The 21537-nt window shown below is 39.1% G+C and overlaps 1 protein-coding gene across 3 annotated transcripts in view; it reads right to left on the bottom strand.

Annotated features, from left to right (window-relative positions):
• Positions 1-21537, bottom strand: part of LMBRD1 (LMBR1 domain containing 1) — a 117704-nt gene that overhangs the window by 57926 nt on the left and 38241 nt on the right. For all 3 annotated transcript variants that reach the window (XM_082474213.1, XM_082474211.1, XM_082474212.1), the window contains exons 4-7: positions 20302-20399; positions 18194-18261; positions 8155-8243; positions 5649-5722 (exon numbers count right to left, since the gene is read on the bottom strand). In XM_082474213.1, coding sequence (XP_082330339.1) covers positions 5649-5722; positions 8155-8243; positions 18194-18261; positions 20302-20399 — 329 coding nt within the window. The remainder of the gene's footprint in view (positions 1-5648; positions 5723-8154; positions 8244-18193; positions 18262-20301; positions 20400-21537) is intronic.

Raw genomic sequence — 21537 nt, 5'->3', positions numbered from 1 at the left:
TAATTGTCTGAAGAGAACAAATAAAAGAAAGTAATCATTGTTTTGGTTACCTAGCTTTTAGCTTATTTTTGGATTGCATGCTTAAATTTCAATGATTATCAGGAAATTTAAGTATAATATTTATATTAAGATAAACTTGACATAACACAGTATACAAAATATTTAATCACTACAACTTTAAGATCTTTAAACAACAATCTTTTGAATTTAACCTCAGATTTCTTTGAAAAACATGTATGAAGGCTATCATTTTTCAGAAACACAAAACTTTTATTGCTTACTACTGCCCTCTAGTGAATTACCAGAAAATCAACAAGGCTAAAGAGATCATATCATTTAAAATGCTTCCAGGTCAGCCATAATTGCTTCCAATTTTATTTGTTTCAAGTTCCAAGAGTAAATCACTACCTGTATTTTAAAAGCCAAATGTTTTGAAAGAATATATACAAACTACAGACACTTCTAATACCTTCTTGCCCCTATAAGAACACCACTTTTCCCTGCACCTCTCTCTTCTGTGAAGGATGAGTTTCCAACCTATTAGCCTTGGATTAGAAAGGTCAACGCCAAGCACTGCCTGTAAACTGAATATATGTCCTGCATATACTTATAACACCTATTATTCAAGGACACGGATGCTGTCATGACTAATGAAACAACTCACTTAACATGTATTCAATGAAGATTTCCCTTTTAAATGTTCATTGATTCTAAAATATACATATATTTTTTCACATTTAACATCAGTGAAATTCGGATGCATCTTACAAACACTGGCTAGGCAGAAGTCATGACGTAGTTGTCATTACCTGCACATTCACAAACTTGGTCACAGCTGGTTACATTATAGTTACCTCTCCAGTGGAGTGACCTGCGTTCTTCGTACAACTCTTGAGTTTAACTGCCACTTACCACGTCTTATAAGACAGTACTACGATTTGACATCGAGGCAAAAAGTTAATGTGTAAGGAAAGACAGAAGAAAGGAGCAAGCAGTGAAGCAAAAGTTAACCGGAACAATGAGCATGATTCTGTATTTTCTTGCAAAGCAACAGTCAAAGGCTTTGTAAGCTTAAGAAAGGAAGATGCCCAAAGTAGAAGACATTCTGTACGTTGCTACTTAGGTAGCAAAAGAAGAAACAACAACAAAACAACAACAAAAACAGCTTAAATTTACACAACAGGTGTGTTAGCAGCTTCAAAGAAAATCCCAGAGACAAGAATGGGGCACCCAAGAAGAGCCGATAGCCTCAGTTCTCTTGATCGCATAACACAACCCTGTAGAGTGAAACACGGACATGAACAGCCTATTCAAAAAAGTGATTCAGAAGACTCACATTCCAAATGTGAAGTTTTAGGAATACCTTTACAACTTATTGCACTTATATTTTCCTTATCTTGTATGCAGAAGAGTGATATGACTTTTTTTTTTTATGTAGGTAAGGCTAAAACACTTCTCTCATTAACATAAAACAAAAACTATGAATGATTAGGGAGCATGGGCAGGGCCTTTTCCTTACAGTGGTACACAAGGAGCATCTTGCAAATCAGGTCACAGACTCAATGAAGCATACTATCACATAGAAGGCCGAGAAATTTAATTTTTAAAGTGGAGTTCTGTCTTCAAAGATTATTGAGAACCACTGCTCTATTTATTTCTATTTTCAAATCCTTAATTTAGCACTCTGGTTTTCTTTAATACATTGGTCTACATTTATAGTAAATTTATATTGATTAGCATAAATATATATATAATTCATAAACTCCTGGAAGACATGTTCAACTTTTTTACTGATAAGTGTACATAATAAAAAGTTCAGCAGTCGCTGTCTTTATAGGCACTTCAGTGGTCTGTAAGATACATTTTGTATGAAAATAGCACTATTCAACATTTCCCCACTTGGTGGCACCAAAAAATTAAAATGTCTGCATAAATATTTGTGTCTAGAGGTTTTTTTGTTTGCTTGTTTTTAATTTAAAAAGTAGTAGATTCCCTTTCAATTTAAGCTGAAAACAACAGGCAAGATAACATGACATTTGACATTCTTCTCCTAAAACTGAGTGCCCAATTATTTGGCTATTCCTTGAGATGTGGTACAGTGGATATAATCTTGGTAAAATTTAAATAATCAACTAGTTTCTAAACTAAACAACAATGCATACCTAAGAAATTCACATTCAACTGACACATACGTTACAAAAACTTCTGTAGTCTCAATACTAATAGCTACAGATTCAATAACAGACATAATCTTACCTTTAATAATTAATTCCTTGTACTCAGGGTCAAAGTACTCTAAGCATTAACTTCCCACTTTTGGTACATATTAAAATTAAACCTCTTCTATTCCCCATGCATATCTATTATACCCTCATTCATGTTCTGCTCCAATTCTTGAGTTTTCCCTAACTACTTAGGAGAAAACTTTGCTTTCACAAGCAAATATGATAATTAGTACCATTAGCCACCTACCAATAATAAAACCACTTATCAGTAAACAGTTGATTTTCAACTAGTTTTTAATAAAGTCTGAATAAGTATTATTGGCCCATTTTTCATATGGGGAAGCTAGGATTCAGAAATTGCATTTTACATAAAGACTCACACTCATGGCTAGTCTTCAGCTGTGCATACCACGCTCCCCCTTAACCGGGGTCTTCTCTATCCCACCTAGGTAGTAAAACTGGCGCGACTACGGTTTGGTAGCAAAACATTCTTCCGCCCAGTTCTGAGCACATTTTGTAGTGCTATTTAGATGATGTTTACCTGTCTATCCACACCCCCAAGAGAACCCACCATCCGACTGTGGATGTCTCTTGGACTTACTTACCTTTCCATAATCCACATTCTCACTGACCATGACACAACTGTTGTTAACACCTGGTTTACTTTCACTGTGAGAGGAAAGCGGTGGAATCTATAGCTTGAACCACATGAAACTGAATATTCAACAGTTTGAGCTCCTAGTGACTACTGATTGAGTGGCCAACAGATTCCAAGACTTGATGAATTGTTTAATTAAATCCTCACAACCTTATTAAATATTACTCCCAGTTTAGATGGGAAAGTAGTTCAAGAGACCCATGGACTTAAAAGGGACCCACATTTAAGCCTCTCCCCCAAGGATCATAACGGTACTGCTTATGCTACTTAAAGAAAACGTACACGGTAACTCCTAGGTAGGTAACCCCTAGGCAGTCTCACCTGGTGCCTATGACACTGGACCCTCCCCCTTGGGCTCAGGCCTTTGGCGGCCCCTCCTACCTACTCAGCATCGTGTCTTTCTGGTTCCCGCCATCAGGTCCTCTGATTGTTTTAACAATGGCCTTCAGCCCAGCCCTCTGCATTCTAGAAAAAGTAAAGCTTTTCTAAGGCTATCTTAACTAAGTCAGTATGATTATTATATTTGGTTTCATTGCATAAATGATAATTTTCAGTTTCCATTTGAATATACACTATATTAGTTTGAAATATTTCTTTACAATATCGCTCCTACAGGGAAGCTCTCTTTCAAAGAGTTTTAACAACTTCACACATTTTTCCCACTCCCACTCATCAGCCCCAGAGCTTACTGAATTCAGACCCACCAGAGTAATACTGTTAAAATGCCAGTCAGATCCTATTACTTTCCATTTAGAACCCTCCAGTAGCTTCTAATCTCAGTCCGAATGAATTCCAAACCCTAACGAGGGCCCATGAGGCGCTACAGAACACGCCCCGTGGCTGCCTCCCACCCAGGCTCGCCAGGCTCCCCAGTTGCCTGAGCTCCCACACGCCAGCTCTGCCTCCTGCTGACTGTCTGAGCACAGCGCCGGGTGCCCACCCCAGGCCTTCTGCCCTCGCCTGCCCTCGTGGCTGGCTGTCCTTCCCCCTCACTCGGGTCTCTGCTCCAAGGTCAGAGAAGCTACTCCCGACCTGCCACTACCGTCTGTCCCCTACACGGCGCTGTGCGAGCGCCACTCGGCCGTCAGAAGACAGCTCTCCGTGGGTCTCTCATTTCTGCACATCTTGCAAGCCAGGCACTAACTGCCCTTTTTTTCCTGTACTATCCTTTCAAGAATGTTTGTGCAGCAAATAGCCTGGGAAGACAAAGACAGTATTCCTCTGGAGCGAGAGCAGGCACGTTTCCTGTCCGTTAATAAAGACTCAGCTTCCCTACGCTCGAGGGTCCTCAGCTCTGTGACAGTCCCCATGGGTGCTCTTCACGTCGCCCCACGGGAGTCGGGACTCAGCAAACGGGCGCAAGACAACGCGCTCCCGTGGCTGCTGCCATTGCCGCGCAACACAAAGTTCTTCTCTGACCAGAAGTCTCGCACCTTTGACCAACATCCACGGAACTGTAGCAGACTACAAGCTACAAGCAGGGTAAAATCGCAGACTCTTCCTGGCTCCTGAGGATGACCTTACATGTTGGTTTCCCCTTTTTCTGTTCCTTTCTCCTGACTCACCTTTCATTGACTGTTATATCCTCATCTCCCTATACTTCTCGAAGCACTTTTACAAAAAGTATCGTTTGACCTTCAAAAATCCCTAAGAGGCATTTTTTTATTCCCATCTAATGGGGAAAACACTGACCCAGGAAGGGTAAAAAGACAAACCCAAGATCAGCGTAACAAATCAGTCACAGAATAGCAATTAGAGTCCAGCTCTAACTCCTAATGTGTTATTAACTTGTGAATGTTTCCTGAAAGACAATTCACATGTAGTATACATATTCTCTGAGATGGGAAGATAGTTACCCACCGATACATTCCTTGTGTAGTAATACATGAAAAAAGCAAAAATGGCAATGAATAATAAAACTGAATACTCAAGCACCTGAAAGATACTAAAATGCATGATTTTAGACTTCTTTTATTATACATTATGACACTTGAATGATTATGCAACAAAACCAGATTCTGCTATCACACTAATAGCCCATTTCTTTTATGTTTAAAGGGAGACACTGGAACAATACCCAAAATTTTTTCTTTATAACCAGCATTTTTCATCTTTGCATCAATCAAGAATGCTCTAAACATAAACTCCATTAATCTGAAAAAGGTTCCATATAATTTAAAGCTTCCTGCACAACTCTCTTTTGGGAGGCAAGTAAGAAGCATTTTTACTGGCTTTTCCTCTATAATTTGAGCAAAAAACTCAAAAAGCACTCTGCATGCAAGTTTGTCAGGCTATTATAAGTCATATCGTACCATTCCCAGAGAGACCAGAAAAAAAAAAATCAAAGTCTCTGAGAGTATAAGATTAGATTCTTTATACTAGAGATATATCAAGTGATGTAAAATATCTGATTTTAAAAGCCCTATATCCCCATATAGGATAAATCTACTGAATCCATAACAGGTACTGATCTATGGTTCAGAGTTCTAATATGCTTATAAATCACTAAGTCTATTATTGCATAGTATATAACCACTTCAAGGTTCACAAGTTATAAAGTTTGTTTCTGAATATTAAATTTCACAAATACGGATAAAATGATTATGACCAAGTAGTTAAAAATCTACCCTCCTCTCAAGAAAAATGAAGAAAGTACTAGATATTAAAAAGGAAAACAGAGCTAAATTGAATATACCAATAAGGTAACAAAATTGCATCATAAAGTGATTCTTTAATTTTAACTCAATTATTACCATTATACTTACTGTGTAGATTATAGCTGCCAACATTCCAATCAAGGTCAGAGAACTAATGGAAAACGACAAGGCAGCTAAACCATCTGCAAAAGAAGAAAAACATTGTTAAAAATATACAGCTTTTCAAATGTTTATATTCAACAAATCAACAGGAATATAAAAATTGGGTTTCTTACACATTCCAAAGGAATAAACCCAATATGCATTACCCCATTCTTGAAGTGCTAACTCCAAGTGGAAAGGAGTTTTTAAATAGCTCTTCATAAATGGATTTGTTAAAGATCTTTCAGGCTAAGACTTTCTTTCTTTCACCTCTTAAAATTAAAGAGGGAAATTACTGCCAAATTATTGAGCCTAAAAGGAAATCAGCAAAATACCAGATGCTCAAAAGTTGGCCAAAAAAATGCCCTGGCCTTGCTCAAAGGCAGCCCTCGAGAAATAACATGATAGGAATGCCAGTGACCTTGACCCTGTCTTCCCCCTCCACTCAAACTCCTAGGTTCCTCTGTTCTTAAATTTCAAGTAAGTTTTTAAAACACAGCCTAGAACTAAAATCGTAAAGAGTTTACTTCCCTCTTTAATTTGAAAGGAGCTAGCATGCTCCCTTAGTGAGAAGCAAACAAACAGAAAATAGATTCAAACGTAATACCAAAACAGGAATACTATGCTAACAAGTTAGATTTAGGAAACTTTTTAAAGGAAGGCCAATGAGTGAGTAGTGAGAGTGACGCTTTCAAATAAACATACCCGATAATACAATGAAATATGCAAATTTGACTATTCTTAATGGAGTAATACTAATTGTTCTAGTTTTAATACAGGTTCTATTGGACCTGTATTGATCTAGTTTAAATGCAGGTACTGTGGAACCAAATATAATTTTTAAAGTAATTTCATGTATCAATATTAAATAATAATAGAATGACCCATCTTATTAAAACTCACATCTCAGTTTTAACATATAACACTTAGAGAAAGCATATTATTAACAAGTTCAGAAACTATTCAAGACAAATTTTTAAGCCTTAATTTTTTTAACTGTAATACTACATTTTATTAAATCAAAGACCATTGGTGCTGTTACTTTCTTGATCTTACTAGAAGTATCAACAGAAAGTATTCATACAACTAGGAGAGGTCTGGCATTTGGCTGATAGCAATTTTAAGGTACCTCCACTTATAAAATACATCACAAAATCAGAGATATGAAAATGTATAAAAATATGCATCTGAGAATTGATAAAGTGGAGTGTTCTGCTAAGATATCTGGCTAATCAAAAAGTTGATATTACTAATAGTGATAAGCAAAATGTACTCTAAAATATGGTGTTTAAGATGTGAGGTTTTTTAAATGTTAAGACTAAGGAGATTACAGCAAGTACAGTAATGCTACCTATTATAATCACTGATTCAAGTTATGCTAACCCTCAAAGACTAGCAAAACTGATAGAATAATGTTTAGGGCAGAAGAGTAGTTACTAAAGAGACCTGAAGGAGTTAACTGCAGGAAAAGAAGCAATTTATTTCTCAGCAACAGGCTCAGGTACATAAATCCTGACATGCAGTATCAGTATATGCCAGACCCGCTATCCGTATTCTTGCTGGTATCAGCAAGATTAATGGACCACAATTTACAAGATGAAATCTTAAGTGGAAAGCAAAAAAATTAAGAAGTTGTACAGCAAAGACTCCAAGACCTAATTTAACCATCATTTAATATTGTATCTGGGTAAAGAGAAAGTGCTGTTCAAAGAATGTACAGTACCTAATAAAAAGAATAAATACAAAAGCAATACGAATTTTCAGCATAATGTTTATAAAATAAGTTCTCTAGCTTTCTTTGAAAATAGTTCAAAGGCACATGAAATTCTAAGTAATAAAATACATATTCTTATTTGATATCAGTTTCTAACACCAACTATATTTTTCAATGATTAGGCAACTTTCTTAAGCTAACTTCCTAAACCTGCTTTTTAGTTCCTCTCTAAAAACCAAGGTCATGTTGATTAAAAGGAGGAAAACTTAGATCTTCTGGTGAGGTAAATTTATAACAAACTATTATTTCATCCACATAAAACCTCTGTAATTTATATTCCACAAAGATTACTTAATCATGATCAAATAGCAAAATAGGGTTCTCTCATTTAAAAATTAAAAATAAACACCAATATATCTAGCACATTTCTTTAACATATTATTCTATATTATCCTAAGTGAATTAAAGACCACATAGAAATTATAAGACCTTTACCGCTAAAATACTTTGAAGATTACACTGTCTTTTCAACATGGTAATTTTATGAAGAAGTCAAGAGACTGGGCTATAGAACAGCTAGACGGCTAGAAGTCTCAGTAACACAAAGTTCCTAATTTGTCTAACATCCTTTTAACCACAGGTTAAAAGAACTATGAAGTTAAATTTTTAACAGTGTAAAAATAGACTACTTATGAAAAAAGTTGCAAGAGTCATGAAATATGAATTATTACGGACTTTATTTTTTAAAAGAATACTTACGACTACTTCCAAGTTCTTCAAACAGGAACTTCACCTTTTCCCACTCTGTAGAATTTTTGTTATCGGGAAGATTCAATGGAACAAAAGCACTATAAAGGAGAAAATAACTCTTTAATGGTTTTAAGGACAAAAGGTCAAATAAAAGGAAATGACCTGAAACTCAATTTTTAGTAATTTTTTAAACAAGATCAACTTTCCCCCCAAAAGAATTAGCAAATCAAATCTGCACCAAGTACAGAGAGGTGTGAGAAGTTGCTTATCTATGTGTTTACCATATCACAAATTTGTTTTAATGGTTTAATTACTGTATTCAGTATAATTAGTTTCCTCTGTAATGCTGTGTATTTTATTTTTTGCATTTAAAACTATTTTGAGAAGGAGCCATAGGCTGAAGATGGTCAAAAAGGTCCACAGCACAAAAGAGGTTAAGAATTCCTTTGTTAAATCAGGAGAACAGAATATAATATTAAGTAATGATTTCAGTATATTTATATGCATAAAAAAGAACAGGAAGGAAATACACCAGAATTAGCAGTAAATATCTCATTGTAGAATCAGGGGTGCTTTTTACTTTCTTCTTAGTATTTTTCTGTATCCTTCAAGATTCTACCTAATATACATAATGAAAGTAAGTAGTTTCTATTTTTCAATCAACAGCTGAGGGAAAGAGAGAGACAGACAGACAGACAGAAAGGCACTTTATTATCTAGCTCAGAAGCAAGAAGACAAGAGATTAAAGTAGAGGGCTCAGTATCCCTTAGATTGTGTATATGGAGAATCAAACAGGAATGTAAGAAGTAACTCTAATACTACCTCCTTTCCAACCTAATTTTAATTGTAAGCAAAGCAGTAACATCTATCCTTTTTTTGTGATGAAGAAATACTGCATGAGTTCAACAATATATTAAAGTACCTGCCCTGATAATGTAAGCAAGTAAAACAAAGTAATTATTCTAATTTTTTAAAATTTCAAAAACCTTTACTCCTTGGTACTACTGATACTTTTTATTCTTATAAAAAGATGAATTATCAGACATGTCATGAGGTTATTTAAATTTCTAACTATTTGCACTGACATCAGTTTACTACACTCTTCTCAATCTTGGAGATTTACTTCTCATTACTTTTAGAAAGAAAAGTGATTACTCACAGGGATAGAGCAATAAATGTAAAGAGCTCATTATCTGCTGCCCTGGTTATAAAATCAAAAACAATTAAATAAAAGCAGAGGGTGGAATCAAAAAACAAACTCTTGCATATTGTACTTCTATAATGATATTAACTTATATATTAGCATTTAAACAAAAATATAAATCAAGCAAGAAAAAACTACCTATGTAATATCCCTCTATTTTATTTGAACAGTTTTTTCCAGATATATATATATATTTTTTTTTTGAAAAGTATATTTTGAACTTGTTAGTTGGAATAACCACTTCTGTGAATATGGGGAAAAACTTCTATGTTGTATAAAATATCATCTAAAGTCTATTAAAATAGAAATACGTGTCACAAATACCTAAAAATAGCATTCCTACTTAGAACATTCAGTATCTATGTTAGTTTTAGGTAATCAGATGTTCTGTCCAGTGGTAGAAGAAAAGCAATTAGCTCTCTCGATCTTGACACTTTCATGTTCTAGCGGCTGAGCAGGGCTCTTGAGCAGTTCAAATATTTAATGAAGAATAACACCAGAGGAAACTTGACTTGACCAAAAAATTTAAAAAAAAAAATAATAATAATAATAATAAAAGGTTAAATGGCCCAAACTACGGCCAGAACGACATCGGGAAAATACTTATTCTGAAGCAATCAGCAGAGTGCTGACATCTCAGCACTGTTATTTTAGGTACAGCTAGAGCGGCAAAAGCACAAACCCAAAGCAGCTTCCTCAGCCCCCTGGCCACCAGCGCTGTCGAATCCAAGAAACAGACACAAAATGCCTTCTCATAAGCTAAGAGTAACATCCATAAGCAGAATTCAAACGAGTTACAACTAAAGATGTCTGTACGTCCTGGGCAATAATACTCAAAACATCTAACAACCAATGTGGCAAAGGCACTAACCAATCAACGGGCGCTGGCCTTGGTCCTGAAGACCCTGCTAACCCGGGCTTTACCCTTTGACCGGGCTGAGGGTGAGGGTGAGGTAAGAGACTCAGGAAGGTGGAGCATTTCAACCTTTTAACAACCAGAAGGGCCCAAGCAATGTTCAGGGCCAAATGCCAGCCCCGAAGACAAAGACCTGCCGGGAGCACCTGCTAACAGATGCAGAGGCCGCTTCAGCCAGACGAGCCTGGACCACAGCCAGAGGCATTTTGAAGGGGAGGCAGCAGTTATACGATTCTCAGGCCTTTACCAAATGGTGACGGTCCTCAAGTAACCGAGAGTGTAATGGGAGTTGTGTGGTAGAAAGGTACAGATACTTTCTTCATCTCAGTCCCTCTCAAAAAACTGGATACAGAGAACCTCAGCTTTCAAAGACACACAATGCTAGATCAAGATAAGAACCGGAATCTCGTGAGATTATAAATTTCCCTTAGGCTCTTAACAATAGTAAAACTGCTTAGAAAAAATATTTTACATCCCATCTGACTGAGTGCATTAGCTTAATACAGATTATCTCTTCAGGAAGAGACAAAGGAAAGGCTAATGAATTTCAGTGGATATGGAATTGAAATGATGAATTCAGCAGAACTGAAAATAAGATTTTCACCTCCTACACTCAAATGCCAAGTCCTATTTATCTTCCAAATAGCCTGTGCCTTCCCCTCTGCTCTCCGTAACTACTCTAGTTCAGGCCCTCACCTTTCACCTGAACTACAACAGTGGTCACTGAATGGCCTTCCCAGCTACCATTTATATCTCGCTCCCTGACCAACTCCCAAATGCCCCTTCTGACGCGTCCTTCAGTGCTACGACCAATTCACACGTATTTGCTTTCCCGCATTCACACACCAACACATACACATCTGCCCTGCCTTTCAGTTGCGCAGCAGGATAAAACACAACGTCTTAAACACTCTAAGTAAGACCCAGAGTCCACCTTTGTGGCTAAGGTCATGGTCTGTCACTGGCCGCCGCAAACACTTGCAATGTCACATCTCACTTTTTTTTTTTTGTACCGAGGGAGGGAGGATTAAATTTACATTGTACTTTTTATATCATTCTTTAACTATTCCATGCTAACTTCAGTCTCTCAGTTACCATGTTATAGACTCAACCGTGTCCCCTCCCCCCAAAACTACTATGTTGAAGCGCTAACCCCCAATGGGAACGGTACTTGGATACAGGGCCTTCGTAAGGTAATTAAGGTTGAATAAGGCCCTAAGGGTGAGGCTCTGATCCGATGGGATTGGTGTCCTTGTAAGAAGAGGAAGAGACACCAGGGCTCTCTCTCCCCACCGCCAGCAGAGAGGACAGGCCGTGTGAGGACACCGTGAGAAGGTGACCGTCCACAAGCCAAGGAGAGAGCTCCCACCAGAAACCAAACTCACTGACACCTTGACTGTAGACTTCTAGCCTCCAGAACTGTGAGAAAACAAGTGTCCACTGTTTAAGCTAGCCAGCCTGCGGTATTTTGTTAAGGTAGCACAAGTAGACTAATACAGATTTTGGTACCCTGAAGCGGGTTGCTACTTTGTAACAAATACCTAAAAAATGTGCATGTGACTTTGGTACCCAGTGATAGGGAGAGGCCTAAAGAGTTTTGAGGTTGCATGCCAGAAAAAGCCTAAGCTGCCTTGAAGGGGCTATTGATAAAAATGTGAATGTTAACGGCAATTCTGTTGAGGACTCAGCAAGAAAAGAGGAGCGCTATAGAGAACACCTCTACCATCCTGGAGAAGACATACATCACCATGAATGGAATGCTCGTAGAAATATGCACACTAAAGGTCATTCTGGGGAGCTCAAAGCTGGAAATGCGGAACATGTTAATGGAAACTGAAAGAAAGGAGATCCTTATTAGAAAGCGACAGAGAGCTTGGATGAATTGTTTTGTAGTGTTTTATGGAAGGCAGAACCTGTAAGAGATAAAATGGGATATTTAGCTGAGGAGAATTGTAAGCAAAGTGCTGGAAGAAGCTGGGTGGTTTCTCCTTACCATTTATAGTAAAGGGAGAGAGCAGAGAGGTAGGTTAAGCAGAAAGGAAGCAGCCTATCCACACTGCAAAAAATGGGAAAGGGTGTTCCAAGAGTGTGGCTGAACCACCATCTGGCAAGGAGATCAGTGTGGGTGGAAACCATGGATTTCATCAGCTATCTCAGCAGAAGACAGGAGGAGAGACAGAGTGACACTAGCAGAGACACGGCCAGCTGGAACTAAGGGAACAGAGATGAGACAAAATAAAGGGAGGCTATGAGACTCTGGGGATTCTACAGGACAGGGTGATACTTATTTCGCTGAGAACATGCTTTATCCTTCAAGAAAACCCAAGAATGACCCCAAAGGCAATTCAGTTATCACCAGGGGTGCCACTTCTACTGCCCCAAGGGGGCAAGGCTGTTTCCTCCTCAATTTCAGAGGATAGGGTACCCCCTGCCCTCTGCTCAGCTTTAGCTGCGAGGGAGCTGCTGCAGAGTCAAGGGGGCAGGACCCACACCCAGAATCAAGGGGGCGGGGCCGCTGCCTAGGGCCATGGCAGTGACCTGCCCCTCGGGGGCCTGCAGGGCAGAGCATCCATCCAAGATGCTTACTCTTGAGGCTTAAGGTCTAAGGGAATTTGCCTTGCTAGGTTTTGAACCTGCTTGGCTCCCATCACTTTTTCTTTCCAATTTCTCCCTTTTAGAATGGAAATGCCTATCCTATGCCTGTCCCACCTTGTATCTTGGAAGCACATAACTTGTCCAGTCGCACAGATTCACTGCTGGGGAAGAATTCTGACTCAGGAGGAATCAGTCTCACCCACACCTGATCTAGATGATGTTTAGATGAGACTTAGGACTCAGACTGGATGCTGGGTTAAGACTTTGGGGGCTTGTTGGGATGAAGTAAATGCATTTTGTGTGTGAGAAGAACATGAATTTTGGGGGGCCAGAGAACAGAGTACAGACTGAACTTGTCCTCACAAAATTCATGCTGATGCCCTAACCCCCAACAGGATGGTATTTGGATACAGGGCCTTCAGGGAGGTAATTAAAGTTGAATGAGGTCGTAACGGTGGGACCCTAGGCCAACGGGACTGGCGTCCCTACAAGAAGAAGAGGCGACCCTGGAGATACTCTCTCCCCCGTGAAGCACACAGGAAAGACCAGGTGAGGACGCGGTGAGAACGACACCGTCCCTGAGCCAGGAGGAGAGTCCTCGCCAGAAACCAGACTTGCCCACACCCTAACCAGGACGTCAAGCCTCTACAACTGTGAGAAGATAAACGCCTGCTGTTCACGGCAGCGTGAGCAGACTAATACAGGTGACCCTTGAACAATCCGGGGCTTAGTGGCACCAACCCTCCACGCAGTCAAAACTCTGAGCGTCGACTTACACTTGGCCCCCCAGACCTGGTCCCACCACGTCCACAGTTCCTCAGCACCCACAGCTCCACCAATCACGCAGTACTGTAGGGTTTACTACTGAGAAACACCCACGTGTAAGTGGACCTGCACAGGTCAAGCCCATGTGTTCAGGGGTGAAGCGTACATTACACCTGCTGTTCACCTTTTTCCTAGTCTGCTGCCCAACTTCCACTCCATCAAATTTTGATTCCGAGATTACTTCCTCTTATGTCTTACCTGATTCCGCAAGGCAGAACCTGCTACTCCACCATCAAAACCTGGCGTCCATCTCTTATTAGAGCCCTCAAGTATTGTAACTCAGGTTATCTATTTGCATCTCTCCCCATGTGAACCTTGAGGACAAACATCACGACCCTCCAACCTTATTCCCAAGACTACCCAACCCGCAGGAGTTCCAAGCGTTAGCTGCGTGAATTGGTTAAACCTAGACCACGTTTTTGCCATAAAATTACCTACTGTTTTATCAGAAAAAAAATACATCACTTAACAAAAACTACAAGCGTGTCACCTCCAAAAAAGTTTCAGGAAACGCAGTCAATCACTTAAGCTAAATGTACCTCATTCAAATACTCACACACGGTAATGAGAACAACACTGCCCTAGATAACCAAACACTGCTTGTCTTTTAGTCACAAACTTCTGGCTTGTGAAACAGAGGAGTCCACACACCCTCCCCTACCTCAGTGTCCTGGGCAGATGCCTTCACCTCAAATACGGAGGAGAAAATAAAGGCGATCAGAGAGGAACTCCTTCATTTGCCCACCAAACCTATGCACCTACCTGGAATTCTTTTCATTCTTATCCCTCTCAGAACCACGGAGGAAACGTCCTTCCCCCCTGACCGTCCTTCCCCCCGACCGGAGCCTCCCACTGCCTGAGTGCTTTGGACGCCCCTCCTGCTCTCCTGTTACACCCCCGACAGCCAACGCCACCAACTCCACCAAAGCAGGGTCCCGGTTCTAAGAAAGGCAGGAGTACCGCACAGCAGTCATTCAGCTTACTGCCCACACTTTACACAGGATAAAGCTCATTTTCTTCACTGGGTGCTGCTACTGGAACAGAGCAGAGACTAAAACTCGAGTGTCCTAACGCCTGATCTGGCGGCTTGCCCCAAACCTTCTCCTGAGCGTTCCTAAGGCTTCACCGTGAAGCAAGCTGAGCTTCTGACGCCCCCTCTCCAAAGCGGCTCCTCCTTCCGACGTGCCCGTGGATGACAACTTCACCCTTCCTGCGTGGTAAAGAATTCGGCCTTGCCCCCAAACGAGGTCTGACTTTTGCCCGTGATTCCGGGATGTCATCTGTGTCAGACCTGATAGGAGTGTCTGTGTTTAGGACAGCGGGTGGCCACACCCAACCTTAGGTGGTGGCCAGAAAGACCAACATGTGGTTAGGGTGGGGCTTTGGGCCAGTGGCATCAGCGGGGGCTGATAGAACCAGGCGGGCAGTCAGTCACTTAGACACGCCTGCGTGAGAGGGTCTCAATAAAAACACCAGGCACCAGGTCTCACGCGAGCCTCCCTGGCTGGCAATACAAGTATCCCCCCAGCTTTTTGAACGTTCGCTTTATACCACTTCACTTTTACTAAAGACCTACATTAGCACCTATTTTCACTAACCAAAAGAAATCTGAAGGATCGTCACTTTTACGAAAAAGACAAAAAGCAGAGACGACGTGACGTCAGTGCTGGTTCCGGAGTGAGCTGCTGCAGAGGCGGCGTGCGTTGCGCCCAGAGCAGAGCGTGCGGCCCCACCAGGCTCCTTCCCGGGGACCACGCTCTGCATCTCAGCCATCAGCCACCACAGCTCTGACCTTTGTGGGCATCTGTGCTTTACCCCATTTATCTTGCGCGTCCGTGAGCAAGATGTGTCCTAAGGTCACTGCTTCTTCCCTTTACGCCTTCTCAGCTCAGGAAAGGTTTCATAGGAACCGTCTACTTTTGGATGGCAGGGGAAACCTGTACTCCACGCACGTTGTCAGACATGGAAGCCAGAAGGGGAATGCGTCCCGAGGACAACACACGCTTCACATCTGCAATCTTCCCAGACTCTGTCCTGTGCATCTCTTAAAAGGTTGATTTTAGTCTGTATTCTTTACCTGTAATAGATGGTATATAACTGCTTCTGGTGAGTTCTGTGAATCCTTCTAGAGAATTATCAAAGCAGAGGGTGGTTTTAGGAACCCCCCAAAGCTTGCGGTTGGTTTCAAAAGTGAGAGAAGTGCCCCTCAGACTCCGCAGCTGGGCTAACTCCAGGTGTGTCCTCCACGCCTTTCTCTCTCGTACCCCCCGTACCTGACCTACCAGAAGATCCTGCCGGCTCTCTCCCCAAAAGACAGGCAGGATCCAGTCACTGCCGCTGCCATCCTGTCTTGCCTGGGTTACTGAACAGACCTCATGTCTCCTGCCTTACACCCCGCAAAGTCAACCCTCAAAACACCACCCGGAGATCTCTGCAAAATGTCCATCATGTCACTCCAAGACCAGACCCCCAGCACAGCTTCCCACTCCTGGAGAATAAAGGCCAGAGTCCTGGCAACGGCCCCTGATGCCCCGCTCGGTTCGGCAGCTCCGGCCCCTCTAACCGCACCTTCAGCTACTCCCGCCTCCGCCCCTCCACTCCAGCCGCCCTGCTTTCCTCACTTTGTCTTGAACGTGCCAGACGCTCTCCTGCTTCGGGGCTGTCTACCTGCTTTTGCTCTGACTGCAACGCTCTTCCCTCCACATGTGTTCACGGCTCCTGCACCTCCTTCAAGTGTCTTCTCACCCTACCTCCTCAGCAGTGCCTTCCCCGAAAATGTCACGCCCCCAACACAAACTATTTTCTTCATCCGCTCCCCTAACCCCTACTGAACGTACACTCCGTGAGAAGAAGGAACTGTCTTTTCTATTAATCGCTGTTTCCCCAGCGCCTTGTACAGTATCTGGAACACATCAGGAACACAGTAAGTATTTGGAAAATAAGTGAATATTTTATTGTTCAAAATATCTGGTCAAACCGTCACTTCTCGTTATTAGTGGATTTGCAAGGAGCTGTTTGCTTCACTTTTAATGCACTGCTTCTAAATAAATAAATATTATGTAGATAATCAGTTAAAGCTTATTAAAATCATACAAAATGTAAACTCTCTAGGACTGAAGATGACTTTCCATGCAAAGAACCAAAAAATTTCAGAAGAAACCTCAGGAACCCTTTTGTCTGGGAAAGATATCCTGGCTGTTGTAAAGATTTGTGGTTTTACTGACGGTTCTCAGTCATGTTCTAAATCAGGAGCTGGCCAACTACTGACTGCCCGTGTTTGTAAAGTTTTACTGGCACTCAGTCATGTCCTTTGGTTTACGTATTGTCTGTGATTAGAGCTACAGGAAGAGAGTTGAGCAGTGCCACATGGACCCCTAACCTGAAATATTTACTATCTACTCTTTAAGAAAAGTTTGCTGATCTCTATTTAGATTTACAGATAAGGGACCTGAACACTGACAAAGCAAATTCACCTAACTATATATGGCTTAACTTAAAAAGCCAAAAAAGACTTTAAAAAATATATTTGAGAGCTAAAATAAATAGCAAAACCACTAAAATGTGTCCTTTCAGCAAGTACTCTTTTTCATGACATATCAAGGGAGGAAAGGGACCTAAAAATATACTTTGACTATAGAACATATGCATTCTAAGAACTCCTAGAACTACAAAAAGTTATTGACCAATTTTATTCCCACCACAAATTGTATTTGAAAAATTTTTTTTATTTATTGAAAATTCTGAGACCAAATTACAAGCAGAAACTTTAAAAAACTTATTAGCACCTCATATATTTCCTAACATAAAAAACAAAATTATCAAGATCTATTTTAACAAAGATAAATGTCTTCCATTAACAGGGACAAATGTTTTCCAAAAAGAAAACTTTAAATGTATAAAAAATGTGCAAAATTTTATTGCCATTACTTTATAAAAACTTAAGGAAGAAGAATTAAGAACGAACTCATTGACAAAGTTTAATTCAAAGATTTAAAGACTGATGCATCAAATCTGAAAAGATATCCAGACAAGGATTTTTTATCAAAGTGTTGTTTATAAAAATGGAAAAACTGCTAACATCGTAAGAATCAAAGTAGTCATCACTAGAAGATCAAATAAGTTGTTGTATCCTAAGAAGGAAATGCAATACAGACAAAATTGATGGATATACACTCACTATACTGAAGAGCTGTCAACCAGTGGATTACCAAGAATCCCATAAAACATAATCACATTTGTGTAAAATTACAACATGGAAGGTTATGTGGGAGAAGGGGCTTTCCGCATGTATTTGAGCACATAAAAAATGTCTAGAAAGAGCATTGTAGAAAAAAAGGTTAATTATGGTTATTATTTGTTGGTGATATAAAAGGTAGTACTTTGTTCTTCTTTTTTAGATTTTCTTAATTTTCTTTCCTAGACTTTTATGAATGAGTCTTTATTATTATTATTATTATTGTTAAAATAATGCTATTTCCATTTTCAGGAAAACAAAAATCAAGACTTACCCAACTAAAAGAAGTAGTGCACAAATCACAACAAATCCGAAAGTATACTTGAATGCCGTTTTAATTTGCTAGATGTCAAGGGAGAAAAAATATTCCATTTAGTAAGACTTTTAAAATATAAAATATTCTCAGCTATAGTGTAACAGCACTTTCATATCCTATGCACATTTATATTCAACTGTGTAAAGCTCCCCTTGTTGAAAAGCAAATCTTAAAATTTAAAGAAAACAACGTATATACCACATCTTAAGTATCTATCAAACTACACTAGATTTTTTAAATCTTTTCAATGGTTAGACCTTGTGAAAAGCAGAACACCTAAAGCATAATTAACTCTCCAATGGGAGAATTAATAGTAATTAATTTACTTTAGTAAAATTACCACAATATTTAATAAAATATTTCTCAAAACAGGGAGCATTCAGAATCCACAATGCCCCTACCCCAATTCACCAAAATGGGTTAAGTAATAATTAATAATTACAATAAATATTTAATTTACATATGTTTGTATATATCATATATAAAGCATATATTTATATATACTTATTATATAAGATCCCACATGCCACGAGGCATGGCCAAAAAATAATAAATAAATAAATAAACAAATAAGTGTCACGAGACGGATGATGGTATCATTAAAAAAAAAAAGAAATTAACTTTATGCTTTATATGATGAATTCTTATTCACAAATACCTAAAGTAAAGGTAAGGAGGGTCAACCAAAAGGGATGGGGAAGATGTGCTTTAGAAGAAGTGAAGAGAAGAGAAGAGAAAGCATTTATCTCATTCAGTTTTCAACAGTAAACTGGTGACCAGCCACTTTACCTTACATACCGTGGGTTTTCAAATGTAGAGTTACATAGTATCTGCAAACAATAATTCGACTTTCTTTATAAATATTTCAGCATACTATTTTTTTTCTCTAACAAATTGCACTGATTACCACTCTGGGAATCATTTAAAATACTGTTGAAGTACTTTGCTCATGGATCTTAATGCAAATGCTTTAAGGTTTTAATAAACACGGCTATGCATAATGCTGGCTTTTGAGTGAATATATTTCTGTATTTAAATACAAAACAAAAACAAGGTATAAAACAAATTCCTATAACTCAATAAAAAGACAAAAGAAATTTATTCCTTTTCTGCTGCGTTTTTCCCCTGAAATCAGAAATAAAGTGTTTGATTTTCACAAATACCCTTCAACATACAATTTCTTCGAGGACCTATTAAATTACTATTTATTAACAGATGTGCTGATTCTAAACCACCAATGCAATCTAGAGATAGGCCCAACTCAGTTATACTGCATTAATGTACTTTTAAGATGCTCCTGAATTCTATCTGCTAATGTTTTAGTGAAGATTTTTATACCAAGACTTAAGTGACCTTGATCTGCAGTTTTGGGCGTGCACCTGTGCTCTACTAATCAGGTTTCTGTATCAGTGTTACCACGGACTAGTAAGACCAGTCTGCAAATGTTCCTCCTTTATGCCCTAGAACAGGGGTCAGCAAACCACATCCTGTGGGCCACACGCAGCCCCCTCCTACTCCACAACACACTCGCTGAGTCCTGTCTCTGGCTACTTTCACACTACGACCACAGAGCTGAGCGGCCGAGACAGAGTCTGTAAGGCCTACGAAGCCTAAGATATTTACAACCTGACCTTTTACAGAAACAAGCCTGCTGACCCCTGCTCTAGAACTGCTCTGAAACAACAGTCTCAAGTCCCATGTGGTTCCTGAGCACCTGGGATATGGCTGGGTGGAACTGGCGTGTGCTGTAGGTGTAAAATGCACTCTAAATTTCAGAGTGTGACAAAATGTAATGTCTCATTACTAACATGTTTTTGACTATTTTAAATAATAATGCTTGCAACATATTACATTAAATACAATGTGTCATGAAAAATAATTTCAACTGCTCTTTCTACTTATTTTAATGTGGCTACTAGAAAATTTTAAATTTCACATGTGGATTACATTATAGTTCTATTAGACAACACTGCTCTAGAATAAATTCAAAGTCACATCACTCTCTGAAAAAGAAGGAAATAATCTTTTTCCCCCTAAACTGAGACCTGTGAATTAAAGCTACTCACAGTGCATTTCCCAGTGTCATCGTCATCCTTTTCTTCATAGTAGAAGTAGACAAAAGGGATCCATAAGAACACACAGAATAATATGACAGAATATAAGGCTGCGGGAAGAAATAATAAGCTGAGTTAAAATAAAACACATGGACTGAATAGCTGTTTCATACATATATGTACACACACACACACACACACACACACACACACACACACTCCCCATCCGATCCCTAGAACCGTAACTCTATACGTATATGTAATATCCAAAATCAGCCTTTTCTGACCCCCATTCCAAGAAATCAACACCACTATTACATAACAAATCATAATTCAAGTTAACTACGGGGCAATTTTTAGCAATAATCATGATAGTAACTGTGCCAATAAATTGTGGCAGCTAACATCTCAGGTCTCACTATGTACTCACCAGTGCTAAGAACTTTCTGTGAACCATCTCATTTAAATAAACTTTAACTTTTGTCTTCCTTCCACCTTAATACTGAGTACAGCTGACACATTTGCCAGTCACTCAAGTTAAAGAAACAACTATAATTGATACTGCATTTCTGATACAAATCATTTCCCTAATCTAAGTTTAAAATATGCAGTGTTATGAAACTGATCTTATAACAAATCAAGATAGAGAAAAAGTAAGAACAGTAAAACCAGATTCAAAGTTAACTAACATGAATTTCTATTTATCTGCTTTAAAATAACGTTAGATTTGAAATACTTTCAACCAGTGGCCAGTCAATCAAAATATTTCTTTTAATTTAATACAGAACTTAAAATTTGAACAGCAAAAGATACAGTATTTAAAATAAAAACAACATAAACAGCTTTTTGAGACTTAACAAATCTACCTAAGAAACCTGGCCTTAAAACCTTCTGTGTATTTACATTTATTTGCATATACATAAGTTCATGGAAAATAGTGATGACATAATTATACAAAGCAACCACAGGATGATAATCATTATATGCCTTTATTTAAAAAAAAGTATTCGTTAGTAATGTATAATAAACCCCAAATTACTTATTCTCTTGGAAGGAACGACTGTATGAGTTACAGAGGTTTTAAACATGATCTAAATACCTGCTAGCACCATCTCATTTATTTGGAGGCCACTTATGAAGCAGCCCCCACTAACTGCAACATAGTTAAAAAAAAAACTCAGAACAGGGCCCTAAATAACTGACAGAAAAATCAGTTAATTTATACTGACCAATCACAAAATGACTGTC

Source organism: Balaenoptera physalus, assembly GCF_965194825.1.
Source record: "Balaenoptera physalus genome assembly, chromosome: 9".
NCBI lineage: Eukaryota > Metazoa > Chordata > Mammalia > Artiodactyla > Balaenopteridae > Balaenoptera > Balaenoptera physalus.
The sequence above is the reverse complement of the archived record's forward strand: the minus strand, read 5'-3'. Positions and strand labels throughout refer to the sequence as shown.